The 20,562-nt window shown below is 48.9% G+C and overlaps 1 protein-coding gene across 1 annotated transcript in view; it reads left to right on the top strand.

The window, feature by feature from the left end:
* Positions 1-20,562, top strand: part of LOC141257813 (pecanex-like protein 2) — a 1,433,759-nt gene that overhangs the window by 373,693 nt on the left and 1,039,504 nt on the right. The window contains exon 8 of the mRNA XM_073672817.1: positions 16,918-17,038. Coding sequence (XP_073528918.1) covers positions 16,918-17,038 — 121 coding nt within the window. The remainder of the gene's footprint in view (positions 1-16,917; positions 17,039-20,562) is intronic.

The following is a 20,562-nucleotide window of genomic DNA, read 5'->3' as shown; positions in this document are numbered from 1 at the left end:
TACGTCTGAGAGCAGGTGGGAGGTCCTTTGGTCAGGGATCCTGTGCATGCCACACCTCCTGCCCAGCCTTGGGAGGGGAAGAACTTCCCCTGTATAAACCCGGGGCTGAGGCAGGGTTAGTGAGTCCAGGAAGAGTAGAGACAAGAGCAGCATAGGAAGCAGCAGAGTCACAAGGAGTCAGGGGCTGGCAGCTAAAGAGCTCGCCCTGACTAAGAAGATTCTTTACCGGACCCGGAGTCCGAGGCTGTGGGGACTAACTTCTACCCAGCAGCAGAATCCGTCAGGCAGGGGATTTCAGGTCCCCTGGCCCAGAAGCCCGAAGGCCCGGTCGCACGCGTGGGACCAGCACCGCCATCGTGGAGCGGAAGCCATTAGAAGGCCCCGAGTCACCGGCCATACGGGTGAGCACCACACGGTACACTCAGGGACGTGGGCTACTTACATCAGCTTCTAGCAAGGTAGCCAGAAGAGTACAGTCAGCTTGGGAGGCCTACAACTACGCCTGGCCAGGGGAGATCCCATCTGCTCAAGGACTGACCAGGCCCCGTTCGCTAGCAAGTACTCCGGGAGGGTCTATCGTTGTTACCAGTAAAGACCCTGAACGCTACCATACCGTCTCTGAGTGGTTCCTGCTACCCCCATCATCCACGTCGGCTGCCCTGAGGCCATACCCCTCCCGTTGGGGGTTATACTATCACGCTGCACCATCCTTCCACCGGCCTCAGCGGTCTGCCCTGCAGCAGCAGCCCCCTGGCTGCATTCAACGGGTGGCGTAGTCATCAACCATTTTCTACCGCTAACAGACTGCCGTCCAGTTTGACTCCCTGGGCACGGACCGGGTCACCGCCACGAGACTACAACCCTAAACAGATCCGGCTCCGGGTAAGCTCCCGCGTGCGCAACGCAGCGCGACACAGGCCCAGGGGCGCGTCAATTTTGGCGTAGTCGGCAGGATCACGTGCCCGCAACCACCGGGTACTGCGTGCCTGAAAAGCAAAGACTGTTCAAACTTACCAGTGGTGAAGATTCCCGCCATCGGTGAAGATTCCCGCCATCCGGCGCCATCTTCAGCCTTCTTCCCGCCATCGGTGAAGTTTCCCGCCATCCGGCGCCATCTTCAGCCTTCTTCCCGCCATCCGTGGAGTTTTCCCGCCATTGGACGCCATCTTGAGGACGCCGCGCGGGAAGAAGAGGGGCGTGGACTCCGAAAGCGCGCGAGAACTGAAGCCCCGCCTCACGTCCGGACGTTGCGTAAGGTCCTGGAAGGAGCCCAGCAGACGCCGACGTCACAGGAGCGCGACGGAAGGTCCTCAACCCTGACGATCCACTGCGGAGCCGCGGCCTACGGAACAGGATCATCGCAAGGTAGGCCACGGTCCACTAGGGGGGAGGAAGATGTCGGATACGGAGGAGAGCTCCACTGCCTCAACCCCCGCCAGCGCTACCGCTGTTGCAGTTATGCCCTTCACCATGCCCTATATCCCGGGAGCAGCTTGGCTACCCCAGTACTCAGGGGAGTCACATACCCTGCATGACTTTAGAGAAAAGCTGGATAGCCTCTTCCAGGTGTACCCCCTCACAGAAGAGCAAAAAGTGAGCATCCTGGTGGCCCAACTAACTGGGGCAGCCAAAAGGGAAGTAAAATCCTGGCCACCTGGGAGGAAGACTGTCGCAGGGATACTAACCCGGCTGAAGGACACCTTTGATACCCGCACCTCAGCCGAGATTAAACTTAGATTCTACGGGTGCAAGCAGCGAGCGCATGAGAGTATAAGGGACTATGCACTCAACCTACAAGAGGCCCTGAGGGCCATTAAGCAGACCGACCCTAATGGAGTGGGAAACGAGGACAGGCTGTTGACCGAACAATTTATAGAGGGGTTATATTGCAATGCCCACCGCACCCAGTTGCGGGCAATGGCCTTACAGGACCCTCATCTAGAATTTGCACAGTTCAAGGACAGAGCCATCCGGGTGCTCCGAGAACCGGCACCAGGTGGCGTTGTGACCCACAGACGCCCCACTACCACTTACTACCAGGAGGCGGCGCCCTTGTCAGCAGGGCCTGTGGGAGCTGATGCGCAGGCTTTGGACAATGACCCGGCTCCAGACCTACACCATCAGGTCCAAGAGCTAGCTAAAAGCGTTGCTGCGCTAACCCGAACTGTGCAGTCTTTACAGGTTTCCACTCCAGGGAAGATCCAGCTGGCATCCGGACCGGAGGACATCCCGTGGCGTCGACCAAGGAGGACCCCACCGGCCAGAGGAAGACCCAGTGACCGATACAGCGAGGACGGAAGACCCATCTGCCGCCGCTGCAATCAACCCGGACATATGGAAAGGTACTGTTCTTTAAACGGGCACAACCTGGGGTAGAGGGCCAACCCCCAGGAAAAAGATCACCAGGCCCATCGAACTGGCGCGACAGATATGTGGGAGGACGTCCAGTCTTGCCTGTGGTACTGGATGGCATTCCCATGAGTGCCCTACTGGACACCGGGTCACAGGTCACCACCATCCCGTACGTGCTCTTCAAGCAGTACTGGAATGACTCGGATATTACCCGCTACCCTGACGACGACTTGAGTATCATCGCCAGCAATGGTCAGCCCGTGCCACAGATCGGATTTAAAGAGGTGACCATCAAAATTGGTAGAGTCGAACTGGCCGCACAGGGACTGATCATTGTAGATATTGACAAACATGAGAGTCACCCAAAAATAACTCTAGGAACTAATGTAATTGAAAATTGTCTTGCAGAGGTGATTTTCCTTTTACAGCAGGTTGCCAAGAATGCCAGCTCCGGCGAGCAGCGGGTGCTCCAGAAAGAGATCCGGGCACTGATGCAACGGCAACAAGTGGAACTCTCCGGCGGTGAGATTGGTAGCGTAAGAATGTGTGACCCTTTTCCTATTGCCATGCCCCCAAAAAGTGAAATGATGATTTGGTGCCGGGCAGCTATTGGTCTGAGAGGTAGAGATTACCAGGCAATGGTAGAACCAGTTTACTCAGACAGTAGGCCCACCATTTTGACAGCACGGGGGGTGGTCAATGTACGCCATGGGAGGGTGCCCGTTCGCATAATAAATATCGGGGAGAGGGAAGTGTACCTGCCCCGGTATGCCACGCTAGCCAAATTATATACCACTAATCAAAATTCTATACAATCTGTGGAACCCTTGCCTCCATCTCACCCGGAGGAAGGTAACGGCTCTAAGAAAGACATGGAGGACTGGTGTCAGCAACTACATCTGGGTACTGACTCCACTCCCTCACACCAGAAACAAGGAGTCTATCGGGTGGTTCAAGAGTATGAGAGAGTGTTTAGTAAACACCCGTTAGACTTCGGGCGAGTCAAGGGGGTAGAACACCGCATCCCCACGGGAGATCATCCTCCCATAAAAGAGAGGTATCGACCCGTACCCCCTGCACATTACCAACACGCCAAGGGGATGCTTAGAGACATGAAGGAGGCTGGGGTAATCCGGGATAGCTGTAGCCCCTGGGCAGCCCCACTAGTTTTAGTCAAAAAGAAAGACAACACCATGAGGATGTGTGTAGATTACCGGAAAATCAACCGTATCACACACAAGGATGCGTACCCCTTACCAAGGATAGAGGAGTCATTGGCTGCTTTAAGATCTGCTAACTTCTTCTCTACCTTGGATCTCACTAGCGGGTACTGGCAGGTTCCTGTAGCAGAGGCGGACCGGGAGAAGACCGCATTCACCACCCCGATGGGACTTAGCGAGTTCACCTGCATGCCGTTCGGACTCTGCAACGCCCCAGGAACCTTCCAACGATTAATGGAGTGCTGTCTGGGCCACAGAAACTTCGAGACGGTCCTGTTGTACCTGGACGATGTCATCGTATACTCCAAAACGTATGAGGACCACCTGAAACACCTGGCGGAGGTGTTCGAAGCTCTGGCGAGTTACGGCCTAAAGGTGAAACCCTCCAAGTGTCACCTCCTGAAACCAAAGGTGCAATACCTGGGACACGTGGTGAGCGCTGACGGAGTGGCTCCCGACCCCGATAAGATCACCGCAATCAAAGGATGGCCAAGCCCTTCCAGCGTAAAAGAAGTGCGGCAGTTCCTAGGGTTGGTAGGCTACTACCGAAGGTTTATTCCCGGTTTCACCAAAAAGGCGGCGCCTATGCAGGACCTCCTGATAGGCCAGTCCCGGAAGGCCAAGAACCAGAAGCCGCCCTTCAAATGGGAAGAGCTAGAGGAAGAGTCCTTCCGCCAGCTGAAGATGGCCCTCACGGGGGATGAAATCTTGGCGTATCCGGACTATAGCCAGCCCTTCATCCTCTACACCGACGCCAGTAACGTCGGGCTAGGAGCCGTACTGTCCCAGATTCAGCAGGGGAAAGAGCGAGTAATCGCCTATGCCAGCCGAAAACTGCGACCCACCGAAAGGAATCCCGAGAATTATAGCTCATTTAAGCTAGAGTTCCTGGCCGTGGTATGGGCAGTCACCGAGCGCTTTAAGCATTACCTCGCTTCTTCCCGGTTCACCGTATACACGGATAACAACCCGCTGACACACCTGGACACGGCAAGACTCGGTGCCCTGGAGCAGAGGTGGATGGCCCGTCTGTCCAACTACGAGTTCACAATTAAATACCGGGCAGGGCGCTCCAATACCAACGCGGACGCCCTGTCCAGGATGCCCAACCTGCCGGACGGAGGAGAAGATCCGGAGGGACTGGAAGAAGTTGAACTCCCTGCGTTCCACCGTCATGGGACTATCCAGTATTCCCACCGGGTAAGGAGTAAGCAGGCTGCTACGTTGAACCCCTTACCTCACTACAACTGGGCGGAAACGCAAGACAGCGACCCTGCCGTCCGACTGGTGAAGGAGATGCTGACTCGCCCGGAGGCTAGCCTGGAATCAGACGCTCCAGAGGAAGCCAAACAACTATGGGCAGAGAAGAGTCGACTGTTCCTTTACAAGGGGAAGTTGTGCCGCAGAATGGTTAACTCCAGGACGCATGAACTACTCTGGCAAGTAGTGGTGCCACGAAGAGACGCAGCCATGGTGATGGAGGCATACCACGACGGAGCTGGACACTTCGGGTGGAAAAAGCTGGAGTTCCTGCTGCGCGAGCGGTTCCACTGGGTAGGCATGAGGGGAACCATCGAGAAGTGGTGCAGAGACTGTGGCCCGTGCAATCTGAGAAGGAAGGACCGGGCCAGCCAGAAGACTCCCCTGCAGTCCATCGTCACCCGGCAACCGTTGGAACTGGTAGCCTTGGATCATGTAAAACTGACCCCCAGCAGAAGTGGCTACGTCTACGCGTTAACCATCGTGGATCATTACTCCCGGTTTCTGGTTGTCGTCCCCGTCAAGGACTTAACGGCTCGAACAGCAGCTAGAGCCTTCCAGCAGCACTTTTGCCGTCCACACGGGTACCCGGACCAAGTGCTGACGGACCAGGGACCTGCCTTTGAAGCGGAGGTCTTCCAGGAATTCTGCAATCTGTATGGCTGCCGGAAGATAAGGACGACACCCTACCATCCGCAAACTAATGGACTTTGTGAGAAAATGAACCAGGTGGTAATGGATCTTCTAAAAACGTTGCCCCTGGAAGAACGCAGTCTGTGGCCTGAGAAGTTGCCCGATCTGGTGGACCTATACAACCACATCCCGGTAGGTTCCACCAACTGTACCCCGGCTTACCTAATGAGGGCAAGACCTGGTAAGTTACCTGTTGACCTGGAAATGGGAGTCCTGACGCCCGAGGACACTTCACCAGAAACAGACTGGGACACAGAGAGGCAGCAGCAGTACCGGAAAGTACAGGAGAGCGTGGAGCGAAGTCTCTGTCAGGCTAGGGAAAGACAAGAGAAGACTTACAACCAGTATGCTCCCGCTGTTCCCCTGGTACCCGGAGAGCAGGTCTTGAAGAGGAAGAGATGGCTCCACAAGTTGGACGACCAGTGGGAGAAGGACCCGTACACCGTACTGCCCTCAAGCCACGAGAACCCGAAGGTCTGTACCATCAGTAAAGACGGAGGGGAAACCACAGCCATTGTATCCCGGGACCACCTGAAGAAGTGCCCCGAACAACTGAGGAACCCTGAGGAGGAACAGGAAGACCATCGACCCGTGGAAGAAAGGGAAGATATGGTTAGTACCGTGCTCGGGGACTTCCCTCGGTCTTGGACTCAAGTCAATGGTGCAGTTGTGGTACCCGTACTCACCTTCCTCCAACCATCATCCCAAGAACCTACGGAGCAACGGGTAGAGCTGGAAGAGCAGCCGGTCCAGGAGGCAGAAGACTCCACCCAAGCGGAACAGGAGAATCCACCCTCTGCTTATAGTGAGCCTGCCGTACCCCTAGTGAGACAAAGAGCCGGTAGACAGCTGCCCAGTTTACCCTTGACAGCTCCTACACCCTGTAGTTCAGGGCCAGACAGTCAGCTCCGTAGGTCCACTAGGGCCACTAGAGGCCAGTTACCCGCACGTTGGAGGATCTAAATGTTTAAGTTGTTTTACAATGTTTACCTGTTTATTGTTGCTTGTGTGTAATTTTGTGTTTCTAGTTGTTTTTAGGAGTCTTCGGTGGATTTACCGGGAATCCTTTGTATATAGTTGGAGCGTAACCCAGGATGGACTAGAGACTGTTAAGGACTCGGGGTAGGACAGACCCCTACCTGGTTACGTCTCCCTGTGTTGGTGAAATGGACACCTTTGCTTTTCTTCAAAGACTGCACCCGGTTGCGGACATCCGTGACCATCTTATTGTGTTTCCTTATTGTATTTTATTGTTCTTTGATATACCTTGTTATATTTTTCTAAAAAGTGTTTAGTCCCGGAGTACTAAATTTCACTAGGGGGGAGTGTGACACCCCAGGGGTCTGGTTGTCACAGTGATAGAGATATTACGTCTGAGAGCAGGTGGGAGGTCCTTTGGTCAGGGATCCTGTGCATGCCACACCTCCTGCCCAGCCTTGGGAGGGGAAGAACTTCCCCTGTATAAACCCGGGGCTGAGGCAGGGTTAGTGAGTCCAGGAAGAGTAGAGACAAGAGCAGCATAGGAAGCAGCAGAGTCACAAGGAGTCAGGGGCTGGCAGCTAAAGAGCTCGCCCTGACTAAGAAGATTCTTTACCGGACCCGGAGTCCGAGGCTGTGGGGACTAACTTCTACCCAGCAGCAGAATCCGTCAGGCAGGGGATTTCAGGTCCCCTGGCCCAGAAGCCCGAAGGCCCGGTCGCACGCGTGGGACCAGCACCGCCATCGTGGAGCGGAAGCCATTAGAAGGCCCCGAGTCACCGGCCATACGGGTGAGCACCACACGGTACACTCAGGGACGTGGGCTACTTACATCAGCTTCTAGCAAGGTAGCCAGAAGAGTACAGTCAGCTTGGGAGGCCTACAACTACGCCTGGCCAGGGGAGATCCCATCTGCTCAAGGACTGACCAGGCCCCGTTCGCTAGCAAGTACTCCGGGAGGGTCTATCGTTGTTACCAGTAAAGACCCTGAACGCTACCATACCGTCTCTGAGTGGTTCCTGCTACCCCCATCATCCACGTCGGCTGCCCTGAGGCCATACCCCTCCCGTTGGGGGTTATACTATCACGCTGCACCATCCTTCCACCGGCCTCAGCGGTCTGCCCTGCAGCAGCAGCCCCCTGGCTGCATTCAACGGGTGGCGTAGTCATCAACCATTTTCTACCGCTAACAGACTGCCGTCCAGTTTGACTCCCTGGGCACGGACCGGGTCACCGCCACGAGACTACAACCCTAAACAGATCCGGCTCCGGGTAAGCTCCCGCGTGCGCAACGCAGCGCGACACAGGCCCAGGGGCGCGTCATTGCCACACTCTTAGATCCCCCAAACTTTTCGATTAACCTTTTCATTTTAATAAAGACCAAAAAAATGGTCATTTTTGAAATTATAAGCATTAGCAGGTTGTTAGAAACTGAAATCAAACAGTTTTCAACTCAAAACTTTATTCTAGGTGATGTTACATTTTCACATAGGACCCCTTGTTCGAAAGGAGCTTCTGAACTCTCTCGTCCATTGAATTTGTCAGGTTTTGGATGGTTTCTGCTTCAATTGTTTTGCATGAGGACAGAATACCCTCCCAGAGCTGTTGCTTAGATGTGAACTGCCTCCCGCCATCATAGACACTCCTTTTAATGATGCTCCAAAGGTTCTGAATGGGGTAGAGGTCAGGGGAGCATGGGGGTCACACCATAAGTTTGTCCCCTTTTATGCCCATATCAGCCAGAGATGCAGATGTTTTATGTGCAGCATGAGATGGTGCATTATCATGCAGAAAAATGATCTTGCTGTGAAATACACGGTTCTTCTTCTTGAACCATGGCAGGAAGTGCTGTTTGAGAAAATCCACATACATTATGGAGTTCATCTTTAGCGCCTTCAGGGATCCTAAAGGGGCCGACAATCTCTCTCCCCATGATTCCAGCCCAAAACATTACTCCACCTCCTCCTTGTTGGCGCTGTAGCCGTGTTTGCGTGGGGTGTCCATCAACCAGCCATCCTCCACTCCATTCATCTGGACCATCGAGCGCTGCACGGCACTCATCCGTGAACAAAACAGTTTTGAAATCAGTCTTCATGTAATGTTTGGCCCACTGGAGCCGTTTCTGCTTGTGTGAAGTGGATAGAGGAGGTCGACAGGATGGCGTATGCACAGCTGCAAACCTCTGAAGGACCCTGCATCTTGTTGTTCGGGGGACGTTGGAGGCACAAGCAGCTTCAAAAACTTGTCTGCTGCTATGACAAGGCTTTTTTGCCGCTGCTCTTTCAACCTGACGTAATTGCCTGTAGGAAAGAGTCCTCAATTTGCCCTTATCAGCACGCACACGTGTGTACTGTGAATCAGCTACATACTTCTTGATTGCCAAGACACTTCATCCTGATCATCGCACAATGTTGATTGTAGTCATGCCTTGACCTAAACACTCCACAATTTGTTGCTTCTCAGCAGCCGACACATCCTTTTTCTTTCCCATTTTGGCAGAAAATGTAGGCTGCTTAATAATGTGAGAGAGCCTTCTTAAGTAGTCTTGCCTTTCATTGGACACACCTGCCAAACTAATTAGCACAGGTGTCTGCAATTGCTTACAGTGATATAAAGAGCCCTGACACACATCACCATCAATGAGTTTAACTGACAAACAAACAAATTCTTCCCTTATCACTCCTAAACACTTTTTGCATAATAATTTGGAACGCGGTGTACATGTGCTTTTCCACAAAACACCAGTGGTTCACGTAGTGAATCTTACAGTTCTAACTTGCCAACCGTGGTCTGTATGGAATTGTTCAATAAAGGGCCCAAAATTAAGATAACATAGATGGGAGAGGTCTCTATGAATAGGAATTCCTAAGTATTTGATACCCTGTGAGGGCCAGGCAAAGGGAAAGTTGGACTGGATGGAATCCTATATGGATTTAGGGAGGGAGACATCGAGGGCCTCAGACTTCGCTGCATTGATTTTAAAATTTTACCATGTAACAAAGTGATCTATTTCAGCCATAACAGCAGGGATGGATATATGTGATTGAGTGATATATACTAGGACATCATCAGCAAATAGAGAGCACTTGTACTCGGTGCCTCCCACCTCAATCCACCTAATATTGGGGTTATGGCGAATTGATGAGAGCAGGTGCTCCGTCACTAGGATGTATAAGAGAGGGGACAGAGGACATCCCTGCCTTGTCCCATTGGTGATTGTGAAAGGTGATGAAAATGTTCTGACGCACCCCCTGGGCCTTGGGACACCCGGAGCCGGACCCTTTTTGGTGGATGCTGGTGGTTGTAGTCTTCGTGGCGGCGATCCAGTTCCGTGGCTCAGGGCGGTCAAACCAGTGGCGGAACTATTTATGTGGTTTTGATGTTTAAATGTCCGACTACGCCACCCGTGGATTGCGGTCAGAGTGAACCGCCGCTACAGGGCAGACCACTAAGGCTGGTGTTGTGGGTGCAGCAGAGCGTAGCATAACTCCCCACGGGAGGAGTATAGCCTCAGGGCAGTGTATGCGGAGGATGGGGGTGATGGTGCAGGGCAGCAGCAGTAACGACACGGAGTCAGTGATGCAGTTCAGGGCCTTTACTCACAGTTCTTATTATCCAGACCACGTCTGCAGGTAACGGCTGCCCACGTCGTACTGTGCTCACCAGGTGAGGGGCTCAGACAACTCCCAGATAACTTTGGAGCGCTTCACAGGACCCCCTTTGTGTGTCCTTTGTCTGGCCTTTCTTACCAACACTTCTGTCCAGCTGCCTCGGGCCTCCTCTTGGTAAACTTGGCGCCAGTTTCCCTGACCCTATGTGGTGCCTTCCTAGCGGGTGGAGCAAGGGGCTGCGCCACATAAAATGTCAGAGCCTCCGGTTTCTAGCTGAGGGTCGTTTCCTGCCTCCACTAGTTCGGGGACCGGTCTCCCCCTTTGGCCTGACCCCTCCACGCAGGTGGATTCGGGCGTGCGGTGGCGACTCGCCCGTCCGCACCCCTGGGATCCCTTCATTCCTCGTTCCTGGAGCCTTCTCCGCTCCTCTTCCTTCCTTCTCCCTCTTGCAGGCCTGGGCCTCTGTTACTAGGCCCGCCTCCGGAGCAGAGCTCATGCAGAGCCCCTGCTCCCTGCCACTTCTGCTCAGACTTCTCTGCACTGAACTAAGATGGTGCTTCCTCCCTGCTCCTGCACTGCAGGGTTCCCCTTCCTCAGTGTTCCCTCCCCCCACTCCTACCAGGGACAGGGACTGTCGTGCCCATCTCAGGGGCATATTGGTCGCCCTGCCCCACGGCAATGTGGTGTAATGCATGCAGGTGTCGGGTCCTGATCCACACTCCATCCTTATCTGAGAGTGAGATATCACACCTCTGGGTGAGGTGCAATACGTCTGTAGCAACCGAGCCCTCGGTGCTACAGTTCCATTTATCTTCAGCCTAGGTGACGTATTGTGATACAGGGCCGTGATTTTGGCTATAAAAGGGTCCCCTAGACCCCTACCCCAAGCTTTTTAAGAGAATCATATATGGCGTGCCAGGAGACTCTATGGAATGCTTTCTCAGCATCCAACGAGAGTATCTACTTACAAATTTTTAACTGCATCTAGCCCAGGAAATACTTTGTGCCTAGTAGCAGTGTCTGCTAGTCAGCGGATTATCCCGGCTGTTAAGCAAGCTACACCACCTGTAGTTTGGACACTTTATTTTTTCAAAGGAAATGCTTCGGGACCACGGGATACTCAGTGAAGAGCATCAGGAGGCACCCCAAGGCATAGGGGCTGGGACTGGCACTAGGATGCCTTGCGGTGGACAGCCGAGCTCGATCCTTATAAAAGCTTTTTAACTGCAGCAGCTTTAGTGGACGCTACTGGAGCTGGAATTACGCGGCTGCTGGCATGAGACTTGCCCTCCAATAGATCCTTGTAAAATGGATTTAAAGTGTATTCATTCAAATTAGAGGGACAATTTAAATTAAAAAGCTTAGAGCTGCCTCCACCACAGGGGGGCTCTCTCGACCCACCAGCGGACAGGCACCAGTATTGGGAGAGGGGGGCTGGCCGTCAGGGTTCACCGCGGCTCTGGCACAAACCCAGCGACACGGAGGTGGCACGGGCAGGAGCGGACTGGCCGTCTCGGCTTCTCACTTTTTGGATTTTAGAAGGGCATGACATGCCTATATCTGTGTCTCCCCCTCCTTTTACTCCTCCACCTCTTTTCTTTTCGCATGACTATATGTACTTGTCACTTTTCCATGTGTTAGTTGTGTCTTCTGAGCAGTTTGTCAGCTTTTGGACACCTTTGAAGGTGTTTTCTATGTGTTTCTATGTGTTTTTGTTTGCCTGCCATTGGTTTTAACGGTGTTCGAAGGTGTTCGACGAACAGTTCGACGAACAGTTCGGCGAACACACGGGTGTTCGACGAACCGAACCGAACTCGAACACTACGGGGGTGGCTCAACACTAATGACAACGACAGCTCCCCCCTTATCGATGGGTTTTATTACAATGTCGTCATCATGGACAAGTACCGTCAAGGCTCTAAATTCCTGTGTGGTAAGATTAGGATGTTTAAGCTCTTTAACCATTGTTTCGTTTAGCTTTTCTAGATCTTGTTTTACAGCAGACATAAATGCATCAATTACTGCTGAATGTGTGGGTGGAACAAAAGTACTTTTTTTTAGATAAAGATACCCTATACAGACTCAACTCACTATCACTCAATGTGGGTGCCACAAATGTATCAGAAAACCACTCTTTCAACTTAATAGCCCTGAAGAAGCATTGTAAATCGATTTCAAATTGAAACCAATCAACATGCCTCCTAGGTCCAAATGTGAGACCCTTATTAAGTAATATCAATTGTTCAGGGGTGAGGATTCTTTTATATATATTTACCACAATTGCTGATTTTTCTTTCTCGTTGTCATTTGGCGCTTTACTTGGGGTTTGTTTTTCCCTTTCCTCTCTTTTTTGTTGTCTATAGTGACATCTACCTCCTCTCCTTTTTCGTTGCTGACGAATCCATCTCTGAAAGGAATAAGATTAACAGCAGTTACAGATGAATAATATAATAATAATTATAATAATACTATATAATAATAATAATAATAATAATAAAACAGATTGAAATACATCATTTTTATGTTGGACCCTATCAAAGGCATTGGAACCTCTTTTTCTCCAAGTTTTGTTATTGCCCTCCTTTTGCTAATTATACACATTGCCAGTCTTATAATCCTCCATGTCTCTGTTCCACTTTCGTCATTTGATATCCTCCAGACTTGAATGTAGTTTGTTAATTTGTTTGGAAATCAAATCCTGAAAAGCGACCCAGTCCTCATTATTAATTTGTCCGGTATTCCATACTGTAATACTTTTATCTCTTTCTGGAGAAATTCAATGTTTAAAAATATAATGTCCATAGCATATTTATTCGAGATCATACAAAATCTAGAGCTGAATTGATTATCACTCAAAAAGAAATTCGGCCGTATGTTTGAACGCAGACCTCGTGGGATCTTTTTTACTTTATAATATTCTCCCAATGTAATCAAATGTAGTTGTAAAGTTACAATTCATTTTGTGTCAGTCTCATACTTGTGTTTTAAATCCAGGACAGATGGAACACTTAAAAAAGTTGCATCACCATCCAAACTTCCCAGTATTCTTTCTTCATCCTTAGCGGTATAAGTGAAGACACTGGTTCCATTGTAAGTTGATACATATTCCAAAAAAAACAAACAAAGATAATTAAATGTGCAAAGCTCCCAGGATAAATATATATAGAAACAAGATTGGAACAGCACCATATATTCAGAGTTTCGTTTGCAAGGCCCCCAGGCAAATATCCATTATTGTTAGTAGTCTGATGAAAAATGTAACATCCCTGGCGGCGTGCTTGCATAGTGCACCACCTCTCACTATACAAGACCGCAATCTTACCTGTCAGTCCATTCTGCACTCTTTGCTCTAGTACCTGCTCTGTCCATGTCTCTTGTCTGATTGCTTAGGGCGTCGGTGTGGCTTTCTGCTCGTTTCTTATAGCTACTGTGTGCACAGTTCTAATGTGTCCCCAGCCTATTGCTGTGAGTCACTGGATACTTAAACCCCCTCCACCCAGTGGGAGGTGCCTGAGCAACACTTTCTTACAGTCTGTGTTCTGTGCAACTGTTAGTTGCCAGGTCCTGTCCTGACTCTGTTTCCGCCACCCTGGGGGCCGAGTACCCAGGGCCACTACCTGTATTTCTGACTTCTAGTCTGTTTCCGCCACCCTGGGGGCTGAGTTCCCAGGCACGTTCCTGTATATTATTCCCGGTTCAGTTCCTGTCTGAACAGTGTCCTAGCCTGTTACTTGTTTGTCTCTATGTCCGAATCTTCCCTTTTCCTGCAGTGTCTGAACCTGCACCTAACTCCAACTCGTTGTCTCTGTACTTCTGTTTGTGAGTTTTTTGTCCACTCGCTACTTCATTGTAAGTACCTTGTGTGTATCTGGTTCTGCTTGTCCCCTTTCCCTTCCTCCATATCTACTTCCTGTGTTCTAACCATCTTCCTGTATTTTCCAGTCTGTTCCATGTGAACAGAGCCCTGTCCTGTCTGCCTTCACTTTCTGCTCTGTTCTGTTCTGCTTGTTCACCGCTCCGGCAGTTCTGCTCTGCTCCGCTTGGTTACAGCACCTGCGGTTCTATTCTGCTCTGCTTGTTCACCGCTCCGGCGGTTCCACTCTGCTCTGCTTATTTACCGCACCTGCGGTTTTGCTCCGCTCTGCTTGTTCACCGCTCTTGCGGTTTTGCTCTGCTCTGCTTGTTCACCGCGCTTGCAGTTTTGCTCCGCTCTGCTTGTTCTCCGCACCTGCGGTTTTGCTATGCTCTGCTTGTCTACCACGTCTGCGGGTTTTGCTCTGCTCAGCTTGTCTACCGCGTCTGCGGGTTTTGCTCTGCTCAGCTTGTCTACCGCATCTGCGGGTTTTGCTCTGCTCAGCTTGTCTTCCGCATCTGCGGGTTTTGCTCTGCTCAGCTTGTATACCACATCTGCGGGTTTTGCTCTGCTCAGCTTGTCTACTGCATCTGCGGGCTTTGCTCTGCTCAGCTTGTCTACCGCATCTGCGGGTTTTGCTCTGCTCTGCTTGTCTACCGCATCTGCGGGTTTTGCTCTGCTCAGCTTGTATACTGCATCTGCGGGTTTTACTCTGCTCAGCTTGTCTACCGCATCTGCGAGTTTTGCTCTGCTCAGCTTGTCTACCGCATCTGTGAGTTTTGCTCTGCTCAGCTTGTCTACTGCATCTGCGGGTTTTGCTCTCCTCAGCTTGTCTACCGCATCTGCGGGTTTTGCTCTGCTCTGCTCGTCTACCGCACCTGCGGCTCCGTTCCTGTGTCCCAGTCTGTACAGGTCCCTATCCTGCCTGCGTTTCTACCTGCCAGTACCCGCCTCTCTGCATGTCAGGCGTGCCTGCCTGTGCCCACCTGTCTGCACGCCAGCCGTGCCTGCCAGTGCTCACCTGTCTGCATACCAGCTGTGCCTGTCAATATCCACCTGTCTGCATACCAGCCGTGTTTACCAGTACCCACCTGTCTACATGCCAGTCTAACCTGCATGTTCCTGCATTCCCCGGTGTAGGTCAACAGCTGTGACCCGGGTCTGACCTGGAGTAGCACCTGGTCCCTCTGCCCGGTTCCTCCTTGGTTCACGGAGTCGACTGAGCCGCCGTGCGACCTTGGTCAGATCAGGTTGATACTTAGTTATGCCCCTCCAGGCACTCCTCGGTTCTTGGCACAGTGGGATCACTAATCACGCTCACGCCAGTCAGTCCGGGCGCGAGCGTAACAAAAAAATGGCAGGCAGCACTCCAAAATCTTTCTTATGAAAAAAGTGAACTTTATTAGCCCCGTGTGGCGATGTTTCGGTTGAGAACAACCTTCATCAAGCAAAGTGCAAGTGCATGGTATATATCATAGAATTCCATCATTACAAATTACAATGTCATTATCAAATTAGTGCAAAAAATTAATTGTATATAATACAGTAATCATCATTATAAATATAGTACAATGTGCCAATACAAATTACTTAATAATATTTCTCAATAATCCATTTTACATAAAAGTACATCAGTATAAAGTGCTTAGTGCGTCAATGATCAATTAATAATATGTGCGGTTTAATTAATTGGCGAGTATGACTCACCCATTCATTTTCATATGTAATACTTTAGCAAGTACAACACTGACACTGGCCCCCGGAAGCATGCTTCTGCCCATGTGCGTTCACGTCATAGCCTAATAGCCAATTGTTATCCCCGAGTTTAAGACGGGCCTCGTGCATGCGCAGTGTGGATTCCAAATGTGAGATCACCATCTTTGTTCAGGGATATCATCTCCCATTGCACTCACATGGCGTGGTAAGCACAAAAAGAACAACAGAGGCTGAGTATGGAAGCCAATGTGATGCGGAAACACATCCCTTTATATGACCGGTGCATCTGCGTTTCACTGGGGTATGAAATATCCAGTTTCATTCATCTGTTTATATACCATATGAAACCCAGGACAATGTGAAACATCACCCCTTTCAAGGTGACAATCAAAGAAGTTACAGGTACTATGAGGGGATACAGGTCAATAAGAAACTCATATATTCTTATTTGGCTCAAAGGCTATGACTTAGAAAACATACATAAAAAATATGATTTTAATGAAAAATAATATACACAAGCATCAATAATAAATATATCAATTACATGGATGAGTCTATCTCCACTAATGTATAAAGCAACACATTTTCTGTATTGCCTTGAATTGATCCCAGTGGTGCATTTGGGGGACAGGCCCATTAAGGACCTGTATCCCCTCATAGTATCTGTGACTTCTGTGATTGATCCTTGTGTTTATTATTTTTCATTAAAATCATATTTTTCTTAAGTATGTTTTCTAAGTCATAGCCTTTGAGCCAAATAAGAATATATGAGTTTCTTATTGAGGCAATGAGATATTAGCCATGGACAGCACACGGATTGCAAGCTGATGTCATCTGTTTGCTGTCCATGATTTTCACGGAACCCTTGACTAGTAGGGATAATTTTGATCTAAGACTAAATTCGATCAAAATCGGACACGTCTCTGTGATTTTATGTGGAGCTCTTGATCCGCAAAAAAACACAGATTTGAGAATAGTTCCATAGACTATAATAGGTATATGTTCTATCTGTGAAAAACATGGATAGATCACATCTGTGACCCTTGAAAGTATGAATCAGGCCTAAGTCTTCCCATTTTGCTATTGTGAAATTTAAGATGATTATACAGTGTTAGAAACAAGTGACAAATTAGCCGTTTTTCTGAATTATCCGATGACTAATTTAATGGAATATTGCGGTACCTGAATTATCTATATTTTTACAGTAGTAAAACTAATTTATACATTTTTACAGTGACATGGAGTTGAATTCAGATCCAGAAACTTCAGGAAATCATAGACTATTTTCTGATCCAGAAGAAGAGTCACAAGCTTCTGTAATCACTGCAAAAAGAAGCATGTGTGGCACAGCACACGTAAGTACTTCTATCAGCATCTCAACTGTTGTATGTACAGTATGTATGTATGTTTATCACATTGCACTTGAAGGGGTTGTCCACTACTCGCACAACCCCTCCTGAATCCCTATGTTTCCCCCAGTAAAATAATAACTCTTATACTCACCTCCGTTGTTGACGCCGTTCCGATGGTGTCAGCAGTGGCTCTACTTGTGACCAATCAGAGGTGATTTCATTCTCCCTGCCTTTGGAGGAATCAAATACATCCGAAGTAAGTGAGTCAGCAGCAGCTCTCACTTCCTCTGGATGTATGTGATTTGTTTGAAGGTGGAAAAAGTGAAACCCGCACAAATTAACCCCAGGAATCGCGTGACATAACAATGTGATGGGATCCCCGGGAGAGCCAGTGCTGACACAGCTGAACGGCGCTGGTACTGGAACTGAGTATAAGTGTTGTTATTTTACAAAGGGAAACATACTGACTGAGAAGTGGTTGTCAGAAGATCACATATTTAAGTCTCCCCAAGGTGATTAAAAAAAAATAAAAACTAAAGAAAAGTTTTTTTAACTTATTAAAAAAAAATAAAAAATTTCCCCTCATTGAAAATAAAAAAATAATTAAAAATATTTGATATTGCCACGTCTCTAACAATCCAGTCTATCAAAAAGTGAAATTAATTAACTTGTATATTAAATGGCATGAAAAAAATCAAAATGCCAGAATTGTGTTTTTTGGTCAACGATAACAAATAACACCACACTATGTTAAAAACAATAAAAAAAAACAAACAACAATTAGAAATCCAGAAGTCACATGTACCCCAAAATCAATTAAAAATATCAGGTCGCCACAGGAAAATAATCCCTCATATAGTTCTATTAATTGAGAAATAAAAATGTTTTGCGTCTCAGAAAATGATGTCACAGTCCCAAATTGTTTATTTACAAACTTCTATACAATCTCTACAAGTTTGGTATCACCATAATTGTATTGCCCTTGACAATCATGTTGACATATTTACCATACAATGAACGCCGTAAAAATGAAACCCAAAAAATATTGTCGGAATTGCATTTTTTTCAAAATCTCATCCCACTTAAAGTATTTTCCCCATTTCTCATTACATTGTATGGTAAATTGAATGGTGCTATTAAGCACTACAAGATATTCCACAAAAACTAAGCCCTCATATGGCTATATTGATGGTAAAATTAAAAATGTCTTGCTCTTGGAAGATGGCAAAGAAAAAAAACAAAATAGCAAAAAAACAAAACATTGGAGTGAAGTGGAGTGAACATTGGATTAAAATAACTTCAGAAAGAATATTAGCTATGTCAAGAGTTATACCTCATTCAGACGTCCGTACTTTGTCATGTACATCAAAAAGTGGACCGAGTATCATCAGTGTTTTGGATCAGTGTGTCATCAGTGTTTTGGATCAGTGTTTCATTAGTGTTTGGTCAGTGTCAGTTTTTATCACCAATGTGTCATCAGTGATTTCCACATATGGAAAAATGAATAAATACATTACAAAGCTTATACATTGCAACGTTAATCACATTTAAAATATAGATTGTACACAGATGCCACACATGTGCCGTCTGTTTTTCTAGTAAAAAGTCCCAAAATCAGATAAAGATAAAAAAAAGACAGTTTTGGCCTTTGCGCAAAATTCATGAATTGCATTCGCCATTTTTAGTCATTTGTGTCAAAAAAAGTCAGTAGAAATTACAAGTCAAAAAAGACCACTTTCAACATTATTTGGGATTGATTTTGGCTTTTTTTGCTTGCTGTAGGGGCATGCCATTTAATGACTTTGGCGTATCTTCTCTGTAACGTGCCCTTACATTTGATTTGGCTCTAATATTATTCCAGTCAGTGATTGAAATAGCATTTCTGGAGTAAAAAAACATCAGCACTATCGGTGAATTTGACTAGTGGACGTAGCCACACCCTGTCCAACCCTGGCTCCCCCCTAACACTGCCCATTGTGGAGGAGCTGATTCAAATTGGGGTGCATATGCTAAAAGTTTCTGTCCCAGGTATAACAGGATCTGCTGTCTTCACCTCAGTCCACTGCCCTCTGTTGTACTCCATGTTGGGTTTTGCAGGTTGCCCGTCGTGAATCAGTGACTTAATCTCCTTAATCGTACTTAATTCCCATTAGAATACACACCTGTGTCTTAAGATTGAGACATGTGTAGCATTCCCTTAATGCTACATTTTGAGACAAATACAGAAGAAGAAGTATACAGGACAATTATCAGTGTACTTTAAATTTTAGAATGTTGTTGGGTTATCATTGCAGCCATAGGTCTAACACAGGCATATTCCTGTTACGCTTTATTCACACATGTGTGTCTGCTTTGCATCTGCAAAATAGAAACATTTTTCATACATGTCATAATTCATTTTTTATCTGTTTGCTTTCTGAGTACGGACACATTTGTGGCACCCCAGGGGTCTGGTTGCCACAGTAATAGAAATATTACGTCTGAGAGCAAGTGGGAGGTTTCTCTGGTCAGGAGCCCTTAAGCATGCAACACTTCCTGCCCTTATGAACTGGGTCTGGGGCGGGAGTAGTGAGTTGAGTCAGAGCCTGGAGACAGTTCCAGATACAGGGAGAGAAACAGCAGGAGCTCTGTAGGAGCTAGGAGCAGAAGACCAGGGGCTGGAAGCTAAGCAGAGATATAGCTCACCCTGGCAGAAGAATCTAGGAACCGGACACAGGAGTCCGAGGCTGTGGGGACTGATATTCACCCAGCAGCAGAAACCAGCCGGCAGGGGATTCCAAGTCCTCTGGCCATAGAAGCCCGGAGGCTCAGTCACAAGGAAGGGACCAGCACCGCCATCCAGGAGCGGAGGCTAACAGAAGGCCCCAAGTCACCAGCCATACGGATGAGCACCACACGGTATACTCAGGGACGTGGGCTGCTTCCACCCGCTTACAGCAAGGTAGCCAGAAAGAGTGCAGATAGACGGGGAGGCCTACAACTCGACCTGGCCAGGGGAACTCCTGTTTGCTCGCAGACTGACCAGGCCACTTATGTTAGCCAGTACTCCCGGGAGGGTCTGCCTTAATACCACCAGTAAAGACCCTGAGCTGCACTGCAAAGACTCTGAGTCGTTCCTGCTTCATCGCCGCACCACTCTACTAGTGCTGGGACTCCCGTGCACTATCACACTCACCATCAACTACACTGCCCTGGAGCTCCACTCTTCCCGTGGGGAGTAACACTACCTCAGCTGCACACACCATCAACCCCAGCGGTTTGCCTTGCAGCGGCGGTCCGCGCTGACCGCAATCCACGGGTGGCGTAGTCGGACAATTAACCTTAAACCCCCACAAAATACCGCCATCGGCCTGACCACCCTGAGCCACAGGACCGGGTCACCGCCACGGAGACTACAACCCCCAGAAGCCCGGTTCCGGGTGCCCCTCGGGCCAAGAGGCGAGTCAGCTTTGGCGCAGTTGGCAGGATTTCGTGCCCGCAACCACCGGGTACTGCGTGCCTTCAAAAGACTGTCCTACCTGCCGTGG

This window comes from Phyllobates terribilis, unplaced genomic scaffold (genome assembly GCF_046119375.1).
Source record: "Phyllobates terribilis strain yellow unplaced genomic scaffold, ASM4611937v1 Scaffold_3__8_contigs__length_932513732, whole genome shotgun sequence".
In the NCBI taxonomy this organism is placed as follows: Eukaryota; Metazoa; Chordata; class Amphibia; order Anura; family Dendrobatidae; genus Phyllobates; species Phyllobates terribilis.
The sequence above is the reverse complement of the archived record's forward strand: the minus strand, read 5'-3'. Positions and strand labels throughout refer to the sequence as shown.